The 15,556-nt window shown below is 39.5% G+C and overlaps 1 protein-coding gene across 1 annotated transcript in view; it reads left to right on the top strand.

The window, feature by feature from the left end:
* LOC122563106 (fibroblast growth factor receptor substrate 2-like) overlaps positions 1-7,801 on the top strand; it is a 79,151-nt gene extending 71,350 nt beyond the window's left edge. Inside the window, exon 8 of the mRNA XM_043716535.2 lies at positions 911-7,801. Coding sequence (XP_043572470.1) covers positions 911-938 — 28 coding nt within the window. The 3' untranslated portion in view covers positions 939-7,801. The remainder of the gene's footprint in view (positions 1-910) is intronic.
* Positions 7,802-15,556: the final 7,755 nt, after the last annotated feature.

Below are 15,556 nucleotides of genomic sequence, written 5' to 3'. Positions count from 1 at the left end.
CATTTAAAAGAAACGCTACAATTTTACCAAGCACTCAGTATCCAAATGGTTTCCCTGGTCAAAGTTTCAACTTTATGTAGTGACCCCAGTGTACAATCATGGAACCCTACCCTTGTAGGTTTTGGGTGTGGAAGGTCCACAGGTTGCCCTGTGTTGATTTGCATTTGGGTGTTTTTTTTGGCTTAGGAATAAGCAATGGGATGAATTTACCCATTGAGCTATGAGAGGAGCCCCATGTAATTGATGTAACTGTTATAATCAGCCAGCTATACAGAAGAGGTTTTATTTTGAAAACTGTATGATCATTCCTTGTTGGGTCTGTTAGGAATTTTAAAACATGAGCGTTATTGAATTAGTTAAATAGTTGCATTATAATTGAGTAAGAACATCATAATCATTTAAGTTAAGAGGCATTTAATACAAACATGGCCGTATTATTTACCCTCTTTATTTTCTACCCCTCTCTTGGGGGCAGTGATTTATCCTCTGATACAGGTCCCCCATAAATACCTTACTTGGCTGGCCATTCTCATGTAGTCTGTGAAAGGAAGTGTTAACAGCTAATATCTGTAAAATTCTTTCTGGGTCTATTTAAATAAGCAAGGTTTATTTAACCGGAACGGGAAGTCCCAATCCTAGCTGTCTTTCACAAAACTATGTCAGTCATTATTTTCAAAGTCATGCTCTGTGTTTTGTTTCTTTTTGGTGTTTAAAGCATCAGGGAAAACACCTTTTGTGTTTTTCTTTGGGCATTGACATGTTCTTGCAGGATCTGTAGAGTGTTTTGCAAGGTGGGATGTTGCAGGGAAAGCCAAAGTTAAATATAGTTTTACTGAGTCAGGTGTTACTTTACTGGAATAGATCAGAGTGGTGTTGATGACTTTAACCTTTGTTCTATGTTTTATTTCAGCTCTTCATTTGTTGGGACCCACTGCTAGCCATAATTTGCCATTAAAATGAATTCATAGAAAAGATTCTACTTCTGAAGTGTCAAATATGGTACATTATTGTCTACATTTTCTACTTTGAGCAAAACTTTGCCTTTTTTTTAAAGGGATGGTCTCTGTTTAAAAGGTCCTAAATACACAGGCATAACAAGACTTTAACTTGTTATTACATTCCTGCAGTGATCCTTTGTTCATGATATTAAGCTTGATGGGCTGCTAATTTCAAAAGGAAAATGGGATCATTTGCTTTACGAAATGGTTTTTTTGATATGGCCTTTTTAATGTTTTTTTGAAGTAGACCGTGTGTAGACCCGTGAAAACAGATACTGTCTCTTTGATCCAGATGTCGGGAGGCTGTTTAAGGTGTTTGCTGACAGTCATTGCTATGCATCAGCCAACATTGTTTTACTGTGCATTGTGTAGTGAAAGATGTAAAACTACACAGTTTAGCTCAGAGGAACAACTGTCAAAGGAGTAAGGATGTTTGCTACAAATTTCAAAGGGGGGCTACTCATTGGAAATGCTTTTGCTTTATTATCAACAAAAGAATCAAAATCAAGGTCAGCTGGTTGAGATTCTGAAATGGTCCATTCATGTTGATAAAATTGCCATAGCACAAATGTAATAATTGCATTAATGCCTTTAGGTTTATCTAGTGGGTGGCTAATCTGTACCTAGTAGGAAAGTTAACAGTTCAACCTGGTTGAATTGTCTGATTTCTATAGTGACAGTGGTTGGTTTGGGAAGGGGAGAAAAGCCAGCAACACCATTTCTGACTTCAGTCTCATGGCACCCTGAGAAAGGGTGTATGCATGGATTTCAGGTGAAATATGATTTCTGGCTCAGATGTCCTCCTTCAAGGTAGAACACTTTGCTGAGTTCTTACACTTAAATAGTGATCACTTTCAAATACTGAGACTGAGTAGACTGAGTTCTTGTCTACTGACTTGCTCATCAGTAACTTGTGAGAATAGAAGACAAAGTGAGAAATGGAAAAGCAGCAAAAAAGAATTGGCGAGATAACTTTGACTTGAAAGGCACTTGCAGTTGTATAAAAATGTTGCAACCTAATGTTTTGAAGTATTTAAACCTGTTTCTTCAGATAAGAATTAGTGATCCAAGCTATAACTTGAAATTTGAAGTGAGCAAATGATTAAATAGCAGTAATTTCTACAGTAGAATTAGTACTGATGTGTAATGAGATTTCAGTTTTCTCCAGTTTCCAGTATACCTACTCTAAATCAGAAAGGAAAATACCCCAGATATTTAGTCCTTTTCCCACTATTACATAAGGGGTTGTGTGTGGGAGCACTCTATATTTGAAAGTGTGTTCTGTTCCCTTATACAGGTTGTATGAATAAATCTTCCATCAAAAGGTGTTAATTCATCGAACTGAATTTCTGCAATTTATATTGAACATCCTTAACTCTTATTTCTCATTCTATAATTAAATCTTGACATTTTCAGGGTTATAAAACATTATGAAATGTGCCAAAAAAGTGCCAACCCTCCAAGCATGAGATAAGGTGATGTAGTGTTTAACAAAATCCAGTCTGTCTGGTGCCTTTGTTTACACTGAGACTTGCTTGTTCCTTTTGATTGTTAGAACTTTAAAATTAATTATTTGTATGTTGTACTTTGGCTGTAGTTAAACAAAAATCACCATAATTCTTTCTTCAGCTTGTATTTCACATTTTGATCCAACAATGTGAGTACAAGAGTGTTTGACCATAAGTGTTTCTGCTGAGATGTGTGGGAATGCATATACTGTACTAACTTCCTGCACATGATCGTATAGCCTGACATTTATGTTTTGCTTGGCTTTCCCATTACAACTTTCAAAGCTGCAGTATATTTCTCATGTTTTGAATTTGCTGGGAGCAACTTGATGTGTGTAATAGCTATGAAAAAGAATGCAGGGCATCCTTGCATCCTCAAGATGTCCTTTATAAACTGGAAATGACACTTGTCATTAAGTGTTCTGATTTGATGCTTGAATATCTTCAACTGTCAGTTTTAAATCACAAATCTTTTAAATATATTTGATGTGTAAACCTCTTTGTTTTAAAACTCATTGCAAAGTTGACCGTTGTTGAATTTTATTGATTCATATGACATTCCTGGAGTTAATTGCATTTGTTTTTCAGATAGAAAAGACTTTGCTTAATTCCTTTAACAACGATGCTACCTACCCCCATTTTGAAATTAGATATTTTCACCTCTGGAGCAGGTGGTACTTGAAGTTGGCTACCACTGCAACTGCTCTACCACTGCACCACAAGAGCCCCTACTATGAATTTACAGCTGCCATGATGATCAGATATGGATGGTGTAGCACTCTAACTTATTCTTGTTCTATGGATATTTTATAACAAATTACTCCAATTATCAAGAAGAATTTAGAAGAAAATATTACTGAACTTGTTTCCGTTATGCAATGATCATATTTTCACCTGAAAATTATGCCTGCCTGTGGCATGTGTAGAAACAGTAGAATATGAATGAGATTTGGGCTGAAAATTGACTTTGCACAAAGCAGTCATTCATCCTAGACTTGGTTAGCTGTGCAAATAAATGAAATTTTTCTAGGCAGAGCAAAGAAAGTCAAAGTACTACTGAGCTATGCCCACATGATACCCGTGTAGTTTGCTGGTTTAACAGTTAAAAGATAGTCTACATGTTACTCATTTATGAGGGGAAATGCTTGGGAATCCTAAAATAATTCCAACGTAATGGTGTAGAACACAAAGTGGAGTACATGCTGTGCTCCTCAAGTGACCTAGTGAAGTAATACAATGACTATCTGGTTATCGGGTCTGTCACCTAATTCAGTTGGGGTAATTGTCCTCGGTGCTTCTGGGTTTAAGGAAAAATGTAAGATAAAAGTGGCCACTGTTACTAAACTTTGCTGTCCAGTGACCCTTGCTGCTGATGTGCATGTAAGAATGCCAGAAGACAAGTTTGGACTTAGTTGTGGTTGTTCTCTGTCTCCCAAAGTGAACTAACATGTTCACTGTCAAATCTCATCTGATTAATTAGAATAGAATCAGTATCTTTTAAATAGGAGAACTGACAGGAGGAAACCAGGTCACGAAGAGCTAGTGAATGGGATTTCAAATTACTCACTACCCCAGCATACCACTAGATGGAACTGAAGTATTGTTATAGATTAGTTTACAGTTAACTCTGCTCTACAAATAGAGATTAGTGTTGACAATATTGTATAATAATGGGGGCTTAAGTTGTCCAGTTATACATTGTGTGTGTTTGACTATTTTTGTATTGTTTTAGCAAGTGTTAGAATATATTGCAGCTTTGAAATGTTTGTGAACACATCTTTTGAAAACTAGGAGTTGCCAAATTGTATTTGTTTTTTATGATGTTGGGTGCAATTGGCAATTTTTAGTTTCTAAACAGATTAAGCTGACTTCCACTCAACAAATATACGTGGCCTTTGTTATTTGTATGTTCATTTCAGGATTATCTGTATTGTTCACCATGGGTGTGAGGGATTTTGTCCTTTGCACTGAATTTGAACTACACCAGTTCTGTGCACAACTTTTGAACTTCAGTCGCCAAATAAATGGCTTCACAGTATTATCTTCTGTATGTATGTGTACTCATCAGGGTGAGGTATAACAGGGCTAAAGAATGAAATTCACTTTTTCCACTTTGTATCCTCTTTTGCACTCTTGGGTCGGGCATAGCTCAAAACAAATTTGAAAATAAGCATGGTTCTTAAGTCCTGAACTGCAACAATTTGAGTTCTGTAACAGTCTTTCTTGGTTTGTCTTAGATGAAAATTTCTAATCTGTACCAGATTAATGTTGATTGTTGAGCACCAGATTCCAACTGGAAATTGAATGAAGACTAGTCAGAATTTCTTTGTTTTCTTTTAATTTATGGCCTTAAACTTGAGGTTTGAATCTAGATCCCTAGGGTGAGAGAGCACTGCTCTGGTCTGCACTGCAGCCACAAATTGATCTAACCAATTGGTAGGTATGGAGATCAAATGCTAGTTGACACTGGGACTTGCATTCTGTCCATTGTTGTTCTGCTCAAACTACAGATCCCTTACAGCACTCTAAGCCAAGAGCAGTTATTATTTAAGAGATTATTGTGCTGTCTGAATTTTTATTCGGGGTTTTCCACCAGCTCTCTTGTAATCCAAAACCATGCAGTTAACATCAACATGGATGTTAAAAATGAAGGATAAAAGCCAAGTATCATTGCATCTCCTCATTATTCCTGGCTTGGCCAGATCTACAGCATTTGTAGCTTCAAGTTGTACAATATTAGCCTTAAAGTACTGGCTGTGATATTTCCTCTGCAACTTGAGTTAGCAAGATGTAATGTGTTTTTAATTTAAATTTCAAGTTATCTCTTACTAAATCATTTAGAAGGCCACTTCATCTCCTGTGCCCATTTTTTTAAAAGGAAGAATTTTGACCTCTGATCAGTCACTGAGACTGCTGATTACAGTTGTGTTTACAGATTAGCACTGAAGATTCTTTTACAGCTCAAGTGCCTAAGTTGCCATATGGATTGGCTGGTAGCAGGTGTCTGTTTTTCTAAGTAGTGCAATTAGTGTTTTCATTTTGTGTTTGGGAAGGTGGGTATATTAGAAGTCAGATGCTACTAATGCCAAGATTCAAATATTACAAATATGTTTGGAATGTAAGGTTTTTGCCTGACTAAATCTGTAAAATTACAGAGGTGAGAAGGAAGTGCCTTATCACTAAGCTAGTAAGATATTTTGGTGGAATCGAGATTCTTAAATGCTGCCGTATTTGGCTACATATCTGCTGTAGGGGTCAAACATTCATGAAACTCTGCTATTTAGCCTTGAATCATTGGTATTGCCACAAATGTAAAAGTGGAAAGTGGTTTCATTCTTCAGCACTGGTGACTATGACACACTGAAAGTGTTTTTCAAAAAATGCTGGGACTTTAATGGAAGTATTTAAGTCTGGTAATTTCAATGTACTTTGTAGAGATTGCATACGATTTGATTTGAAGTGCCACTATCAACCTGATGGTGGCATCTAGATGCCTGTAGTCACAAATGCAATCGCGCGAATTTCATTGCACAGTTACTTTTAAATTTCAGTGGGATACCTTCCCGCCAACTATTGTGTAAAGTTTCATGAATAAATACTCCTAGCAGGTTTCAGGCCATACTTGTCAATGTCTTAAACTTCTTCATTTCTCTGCATGTGCTGATTTGCTGGCAGTTTTGTAGAAGTATTTTGTGTACTGCACTTAGGTACGTAGATGTCCTTGGATGCTGCTGTATATTGTCTGCTTCTGTGAGCTTTACCAAGGTACAGAGGAAGGTAATCACAGGATTTTCTGAATGTACACAGAACTCATTACACCCAAAGAACTGCTATCTGAGCTGAACTGTTGCTACTTGGAAAAAATATTATACTCAGAACAAAAAATGAACTTTTTTTTTGCTTTATGCAGGGAGCACATTTTCTGCATTCCTTAAGTATTTTTTGATGCAGAAGGAGTTCATTTCCCAAACTTGTACGATAGCTATCAGTCGGCATTAAGATTCTCAAACAGGGAGTCCCAGTAGAACTTCCTATACACTCTCTTTTGAAGAAAAATTACATTTAACAGTGCTACTAGATTTGTCCAGTCTCCAAGTAAGAATGTGATCAAATTGTATTGGCATCCTGAGATAGGTACCTGACTTTTTAGACCTTTTGCGTGCACCCAGGTTTTGTAGACTTGCTTTGTTAATTGTTGTCTTAATTTTAACAAACTGGATGTTTGTGACATTTATTTTCCTAAATAAAAAGTTATGTACACAAGTTATGATTCAGAATTACATGAACATATAAATTTAAATCCCATTTCCAATCTTAATCCTGTGGTTCCATTTGCTTGTATCTGTGACCAATTCTGCTACCAGATCTACCAGGCTGCAATAAATCAGTTAATTTCACATTTGCCAACAATTTGTTTTTTACTTGCAAGGAACTGTGGTGGCATTTGTAAATTCTGTGATTATCTTATTTCCTGAGCTGTGATATTCATGAGTTTATGGACTGTTTTTAACCCTTTCCAATCCATGAAGTATTCGAACCTACTTCATGAATTCATAGAGGATTGTGGTACAAATTATTCAGAGCTGCTTAATTTGATAAATTGATCATTAACCAGTGAATAATCTGGTTGGATTGTAACCATTTATAATTTAGTCAAGTAGGATTTGATTGCTGTCACGATTTTGCACATCTTTTTTTCCAAAATACTGATGACTTCTGCACTATGGCAACATTGTGAAAGCTACACATGCTTTTTATTAAAAAGGTATTATCACTCTGTTTAATAAAGGTTAAGCCCAATAACCAGTTACCTGTTTCAACTGAGTATCGGTATCCTAACAAACATCAACATTTTCATCGCTGTATCAAAAGCACTGTTTGTGACTTTATGGATAAGGAAGGGTTAAATGCAATTAATGGCCTAGTGTTCCTTAGGAAAACTGTAGGTACGCTTAAGCAGAATAATTGTATTGTAATTTCAGTCAAAGTAATTGTAGTCTGATTCTAAATATTTATGACTTTATTAAAGTGACTACACTAATAAAGATCCCCATTAGGGATGAACAATTAAGTTGGATGTTTCTGTTTTATGGAAATCAGGTTATGTTTATAAATGCATTGTATTATACGGTACTGCAAATGTTATGTTCAAACTAGCACCATTTCATACTTTGTTTATATGCTGTATGGAAATGTATGAAATATAACGATTAAATGTTGTAAGAGCAATGCTGTATCATACTTTATTGGCCTCTGAAAATGGCGAATAGAATAAAGAAATGGACTAAAAGCTTGTATTTTTTTTTTATACATTTTCTTTTAGTGAAAGAAGATTTAAGGGATCTGTTTAAAGAAGGTCTGGTTAATTCAGTGGTACTTGCAGGGAATTTTCCTTGCTGTCTCCCTCTTTCTTGGCAGACCCCCTGCATTTGGGGCCCACTCGCTCTTTTTGAAGCCAGGATTTAACTGTCTGTCTTAATCCAGTTGGTAACAGAGGAATCAACATACTTTTGTGGAAATGAATTTTACAATCTCTGGAAAGCCTGTAATACTTCACAACCGATGAAGGACTAGTGTAATTTTATAATGTGGAAGGCAAGGGGATATCGGTAGGATGCGAGGCTAAATTTTCTCACACGCTTGACTCCTTGAAGTCCACTCCATTGAGTGAACATTTATCCTAACAATGCTAAAGGTGTAATTGCACCACAGGAATTGAAGTGCTTCAAGTAGGTGCCTAGAAAGGTGAGGTAAAAGAATAAAGAAAGAAGAGACACATTAAGCAAGCTTGACTAATTAGGCACAGTTCAGGTCCAAACCTTGACTGTGAATTTTGAAAGCACAATTGACACTATTCTTAAAGGAAGATAGGAAGCTTTATCCACACGAGTATTTTTCCAACAGCTATTCATAGAGTCCTAGAGATGTACAGCATGTAAACAAACCCTTTGGTCCAACTTGTCCATGCTGACCAGATATCCCAACCTAATCTTGTCCCATTTGCTAACACTTAGCCCATATCCCTCTAATCCATTCCTATTCATATACCCATCCAGATGTCTTTTAAATGTTGCAATTGTATCAGCCTCCACCACTTCCTCTGACAGCTCATTCCATACACGCACCACCCTCTGCATGATAAAATTGCCCCTTCAGTCCCTTTCATATTTTTCCCCTCATCCTAAACCTATGCCCTATAGTTCTGGACTCCCCCACTCTATGCCCCCATGATTTTATAAATCTCTATCAGGTCACCCCTCAGCTTCTGATGCTCCAGGGAAAACAGCCCCAGCCTATAGAGCTGTCACTCAACATGTCACTCAAATTTTCCAACCCTGGCAACATACTTGTAAATATTTTCTGAACCCTTTCAAGTTTTGCAACATCCGTCCGATAGGAAGGAGACCAGAATTGCATGCAATATTCCAAAGGTGGCTTAACCTTCTGTACAGCTGCAACATGACCTTCCAACTCCTATATTCAAGACTCTGATCAATAAAGGAAAGCAAACCAAACGATGCCTTCATTATCTTATCTACCTGTGACTACTTTCAAGGAGCTATGAATGTGCTCTCCGAGGTCTTTGTTCAGCAACACTCCCTAGGACCTTATCATTAAGTGTATAAATTCTGCTAAGATTTGCTTCCCCAAAATGTAGCACCTCACATTTATTGAAATTTAACTCCATCTGGCACTTCTCAGCCCATTGGCCCATCTGATCAAGATCCCGTTGTAATCTGAGGTATGATTTGAGAATCTGAGGTAACCTTCTCTGTCCACTACACTGCCAATTTTGGTGTCATCTGCAAACTTACTATCTATACGTCCTATGTTCACATCCAAACCATTTGTATAAATAATGAAAAGTAGTAGACCCAGCACCGATCATTGTGGCACTTCACTGGTCGCAGGCCTCCAGTCTGAAAAACAACCCTCCACCACCAAATTCCGTCTTCTACCTTCAAGCCAGTTCTGTATCCAAATGGGTAGTTCTCATTGTATTCCATGAGATTTAACCTTGCCAAATGCCTTACTGAAGTCCATATAGATCACGTCCACTGCTCTGCCCTCATCAATCCTCTGAGTTCCTTCAAAAACTCAATCAGGTTCATGAGACATGATTTCCCACGCATAAAGCCATGTTGACTATCCCTAATCAACCCTTGCCTTTCCAAATACATGTACATCCTGTCCCTCAGGATTCCATCCAACAACTTGCTCACAGTTGATGTCAGGCTCAGTGGTCTATAGTTCCCTGGCTTGTCCTCACCACCTTTTTAAAGTGGTGGCACCACGGTTGCCAACCTCCAGTCTTCAGACACCTCGTCTGTGACCATCGTTGATACAAATATTTCAGAAAGGGGCCCAGCAATCCCTTCCCTAACTTCCCAAAGAGTTCTAGGGTACACCTGATCAGGTCCTGGGGATTTATCCACTTTTATGCGTTTCAAGACATACAACACTTTTTCTCCATGTAATGCAGACATTTTTCAAGATATCACCATCTAGATCCCCACATTCTGCATCTTCCATGTCCTTCTCCACAGTAAACTGATGCAAAATACTCGTTTAGTATCTCTCCCATCTGCGGCTCCACATAGGCTGTTTTGCTGATCTTTGAGAGGCACTATTCTCTCCCTCGTTACCCTTTGTTCATAATGTATTTATAAAATCCTTTTGGATTCTCCTTAGCCCTATTTGCCAAAGCTACCTCATGACCTCTTTTTTTGCCTTCCTGATGTCTTTCTTAAGTATACTCCTACAACCTTTATACATTTCTAAGGATTCACTCGATCTCTCCTGTCTGTACCTGACATATGCTTCCTTCTTTTTCTTAACCAACCCTCAATTTCAAAGTTCGTGAGAAGATTTGTAGCTCGGATGCTCGTTGTTGTGGTTCTGTTCGCCGAGCTGGGAATTTGTGTTGCAGATGTTTTGTCCCCCGTCTAGGTGACATCCTCAGTGCTTGGGAGCCTCCTGTGAAGCGCTTCTGTGATCTTTCCTCCGCCATTTGTAGTGGTATGGAGGAAATGGCAGAGGAAAAATCACAGAAGTGCTTCACAGGAGGCTCCCAAGCACTGAGGATGTCACCTAGACAGGGGACGAAACGTCTGCAACACAAATTCCCAGCTCGGCGAACAGAACCACAACAGCCCTCAATTTCTTTAGTATTCCAGCATTCCCTACACCTACCAGCCTTTCATTTCACCCTAACAGGAATATACTGTCTCTAGCCTCTTGTTATCCCATTTCTGAAGTCTTCCCATTTTCCAGCTGTCCTTTTACCTGTGAAAATCTGCCCCCAATTAGCTTTTGAAAGTTCTTGCCTAATACGGTCAAATAAGCCTTCCTCCAATTTAGAACTTGAACTTTTAGATCTGGTCTATCCTTTTCCATCACTATTTTAAAACTAGTAGAATTATGGTTGCTGGCCCCAAAGTGCTGTCCCGCTGACACCTCAATCACCTGCCCTGCCTTATTTCCCAAGAGTAGGTCAAGTTTTGCACCTTCTCTCGTAGCTACATCCACATACTGAATCAGATGATTTTCTCGTACACATTACACTCTTGTCCATCTGAACACTATGGCAGTCCCAGTCGATGTCTGGAAAGTTAAAGTCCCCTACCATAATCACCCTATTTTCTTATAGATAACTGGGATCTCCTTACAAATTTGTTTCTCAATTTCCCTCTGACTATTAGGGGGTCTATAATACAATCCCAATAAGGTGATCATCCCTTTCTTATTTCTCAGTTCCACCCAAATAACTTCCCTGGGTGTATTTCCAGGAATATCCTCCCTAAGTACAGTAGTAATGCTATCCCTTATCAGAAATGCCACTCCTCTCATGCTTCCTTTTCTATCCTACCTATAGTATTTGTATCCTGGAACATTAAGCTGCCAATCCCTGAGCCACGTTTCTGTAATTGCTATGATATCTCAGTCCCATGTTCCTAACCATACCCTGAGTTCATCTGCCTTCCCTGTTAGGTCTCTTGCATTGAAATAAACGCGGTTTAATTTATCAGTCCTACCTTGTTCTCTGCTTTGTCCCTGCCTGCCATGACTGTTTGACTTGTTTGTCGTCTTAACTGTACCGGTCTCAGATTGATCGCTATCCTCACTATCTCCCTGGGTCCCACCCCACCCCCACCTTACTAGTTTAACTCCTCCTGAGCAGCTCCAGCAAATCTCCCTGCCAGTACATTAGTCCCCTTCCAATTCAGGTGCAGTCCACCCTTCTTGTACAGGTCACTTCTACTCCAGAAGAGATTCCATTGAAAAATGTGAATTCTTCTCCCCTACACCAGCTCCTCAGCCGCTCATTCATCTGCACCGTCTCTGAAATATCCTTGATCCTCGCACCAGGGAGGCAACATACCATTCGCCCCTGGCCGCAGAACTGTCAGTCTGTGCCTCTGACTAGAAAGTCCCGTATCACAGTTGATCGCTTGGAACTCGACGTACCCCCCATTATATTAGAGCCTGTCTTAACACAAGAAACTTGGTTGTTTGTGCTGCATTCCCCTGAAAGTCCATCACCCTCTACATTTTCCAAAACAGCATACTTGTTTGAAATGGGGATAGCCACACAAGACTCCTGCTCTACCTGCCTACCTTTCCTGGAGTTATCTATGTGACTGCATCTGTGGCTTTTCGCCCTTCCTATAACTGCCATCTGTCACACCCCTTTGCTCTTGTAAATTCCTCGTTGCCTCTAACTGATGCTCCAACTGATCCATTTGATCCGATAGGATTCACACCCAACACTTATTGCAGATATAATCCTCAGTAACATGTAAACTCTGTTGAAACCCCCACATCTGACAAGAAGAGCATATTTCTCAACTAAAGGCCATTTTCTGCACCTTCCAATCTATAGAGCCCGAAACCAGCACTGTCTTATTCCTGCACAAAACACTGTTCCAGGCTAACTTAATACTTAGGGCTTATATTTTTAAAATTTAATCAAGAGACCGATCTCAATAAAACATACAACAAGAAAGAACCCACTCTACTCACTATTGTAGATTTACAGCAAGGCTACACTTAAAATTATGCACCTATCGGTTTCTGTGCTGTGACTTTTCCCAAACATGTTCCTCCAAGATTAGTTGTTAGTTTTGCTGTTTGTTCTGTTTTCCTAGACGCACGCCAATCTCCTGAGAATTCAAAAAACAAAGACAATAACTGCGCAGATTCACTGCTGTCAATTAGCAATGTAGGTTTCTTTCTTTCTCTCTCCTTCGCTGACCATGTGCTGCCTATTGTCTGTCCTTCTTCCTTTTAATAGTGTCGTTATTTCAACATATTTTCTCAAAAGTTTCAAAACGCTGCAACAGCATATAAAACAGTCATTGCTCCTCCTGGAATTTGAGGAAAAGCACCTCCAACACTTAATATCTTGTAAAAGGAACAGCTGTTACTGCCACAAATCTTTCCAGAATCCCAGATTACCCAGAATCTAGGTGGTAATGAATATTAGGAAATAATCATAAAATAGGAGCAGAATTAGACCATTCGGTGCATCGAGTCTGCTCCATCCTTCAATAATGATTGATCTGTTTCTCAAACTCATTCTATTCTAGCTGCCCTCCCCCATGACCAACCCATGATCCCCTTACTAATCAAGAACTTACCTATCACTGTCTTAAATGCAATCACAATCCTCTATGGCAATGGGTACCACAGATGATTCACCTTCTGGTTGAAGAAATTCCTACTTATCTCAGGATTGAAGCATTGTCCCTTCACTCAGGCTGTGCCCACAGGTCCTAGTCTCACATACTAATGGTAGCATCTTCTCCATGTGCACTTTTTCAAAAAAAAAATTATTCATTCAAGGGATGTTGACATTGCTGGCCAGGCCAGCATTTATTACCTATTCCCAGAGGTCAGTTAAGAGACAACCATATTGCAGTAGGTCTGGAGTTGCATATAGACCAGACCAGGTAAGGATGATAGTTTCCTTCCCGAAAAGACATTAGTGGTCCAGATGGGTTTTTCCAACAATCGACTACATTTCATGATAATTGTAGGTCTCTTAATTCCAGATTTTATTGAATTCAAATTTACCCATTTGCCAAGACAGGATCTGAACCCAGGTCCTTAGAATGTTGCCTGGGTCTCTGGATTAATAGTCTAGCAATAGTGCCAGTAGAATATTGCCTCCCCCAAGGCAGTCTGCTAATGGAACTCTAATCACTCATTTATCTCCAGAAGGCCTTCCCTCAAGGTATTCAATCCAGACCTCATTATTCTGTAAGTTTCAATCCGATCCCCTATCATCCTTCTAAAATCCATCGAGTACAGACTCAGAGTCCTCAACTGCTCCTCATGCGACAAGCCTTTAACTCTGGTATCATTCTTATAAACCTCCTTTGGATCCCCCTCTAATGCCAGCACACCCTACTTTGATATCGGGGCCAAAACTGCTCACAACATTCCAAATGCGATTTGACTAGAGCCTGATACAACCTCAGCAGTACATCTCTGCTCTTGTACTCTAGCCCTCTTGAAATGAATGCTAACATTGCATTCCCGACTGCCAACTGAACCTACGTGCTAACCTTAAGAGAATCCTGAAGTAGGACTCCCAAGTCCATTTCTGCTTCAGATTTCCAAAGCATTTGAAAATAGCGTATACTTCGATTCTTCCTACTAAAGTGCGTAACCTTGTACTTTTCCACGTGTTCCATCTGCTACTTCTTTGCTCACTCTGCTAGCCTATCCAAGTCCTTTTGCAACTTCCCCATTTCCCTAACAGTATTTGTCCCTCCACCTATCTTTGTTGCTAAGTTTGCAGATGACACAATGCCCTTGGTTCCTTCCTCCAGATTGTTGATGTGTAATGTGATAGTTGTGGTCCCAGCACTGACCCCTGTGAAACGGAACAGTCACTGGCTGCCATCCTGCATAAGACCCCTTTATCCCTACCCTCTGCTTTCTGTCAGTCAACCAATCCTCTACCCTTGCCTGTACCTCACCCCTAACAACATGAGCAGTCTTCTGTACAGCAGTTTGCCAAAGGCCTTCTGGAGATGAATGAGGGATTAGAGTGCCGTTATCAGATCCAGGAGGCAAAACAGCTAACTGCCAGTTTGGCAGAGGTTGAAATTGGGGATTGATTTTGGGAGTGATGGGGGAGGGGGAAGAGACACATAGTTTGTTGGATAACTATTTCATGTATCAATTTCCTGAGTTCTCAAAAAACTGAAAAGAAACTTAAAGGACCAGTCACATCCTACAGAAAGAAGACTCCTCAAGGCGGAGGTAGAAAATTGAGAGGTAGAGAAATGAATTCCATATAATATTTTGCTTAAATAGATGTTCATTCGAAGGTACATACACTACAGGTTTATGGTTGACAATTGAAATCATTGATACTTGAAGAATCAGACCAAGACTTGAATAACACCTCAAATATCTATAGTTTAACAATGTCAAGCTCTTTCTGATTCTTGCCTAGAGCTATAAAAACAATACTGATCTCTTTCACTTCCAGTTTCCACCCCACTGTCGCCTTCACCTGGTCCATATATGAATCCTGCCTTCCCTTCCTCGACATCTCTGCTTCAAATTCTAGGGATAGGTTAGGCACTAATATCCACAACAAACCAACCAATTCCCAACTTGACTCTACATCTTCATATGCTTCTTCCTGGAAAGACTTTCCTCCATTATCCCAGTTCCTCCACCTCCAGCACATCTATTCTGACAATGCCAACTTTGACAAGGGGGCCTCTGAAATGTCCACCTTCTTCCTCAACTGGTTGACAGTGTCCTTGGCCAGGTCTGACCCATCTCCTGAACGTCAGTCTTCACTGCTGTCTTCCCTGCCACAACAGTGATAAGGTCCACCTTGTTCTTACCTGCCATCCCACCAGTACCCACATCTAGAGGATCATTGGCTTCCATTTCCGCCACCTCTAACAGGATGCCATATTCCCTACCCCTCCCTTGTCAGTTCCCTCCCCAGCAGGAAACCATTCCTTCCAGGATGCCTTGGTCTACCCATCCTTCAGCTTTACCTGCACTTCACTCAATCTA

The sequence above is a fragment of the Chiloscyllium plagiosum genome, unplaced genomic scaffold, assembly GCF_037043375.1.
Source record: "Chiloscyllium plagiosum isolate Xiang-an unplaced genomic scaffold, Cpla_swu_hap1 HiC_scaffold_26, whole genome shotgun sequence".
NCBI lineage: Eukaryota > Metazoa > Chordata > Chondrichthyes > Orectolobiformes > Hemiscylliidae > Chiloscyllium > Chiloscyllium plagiosum.
The sequence above is the reverse complement of the archived record's forward strand: the minus strand, read 5'-3'. Positions and strand labels throughout refer to the sequence as shown.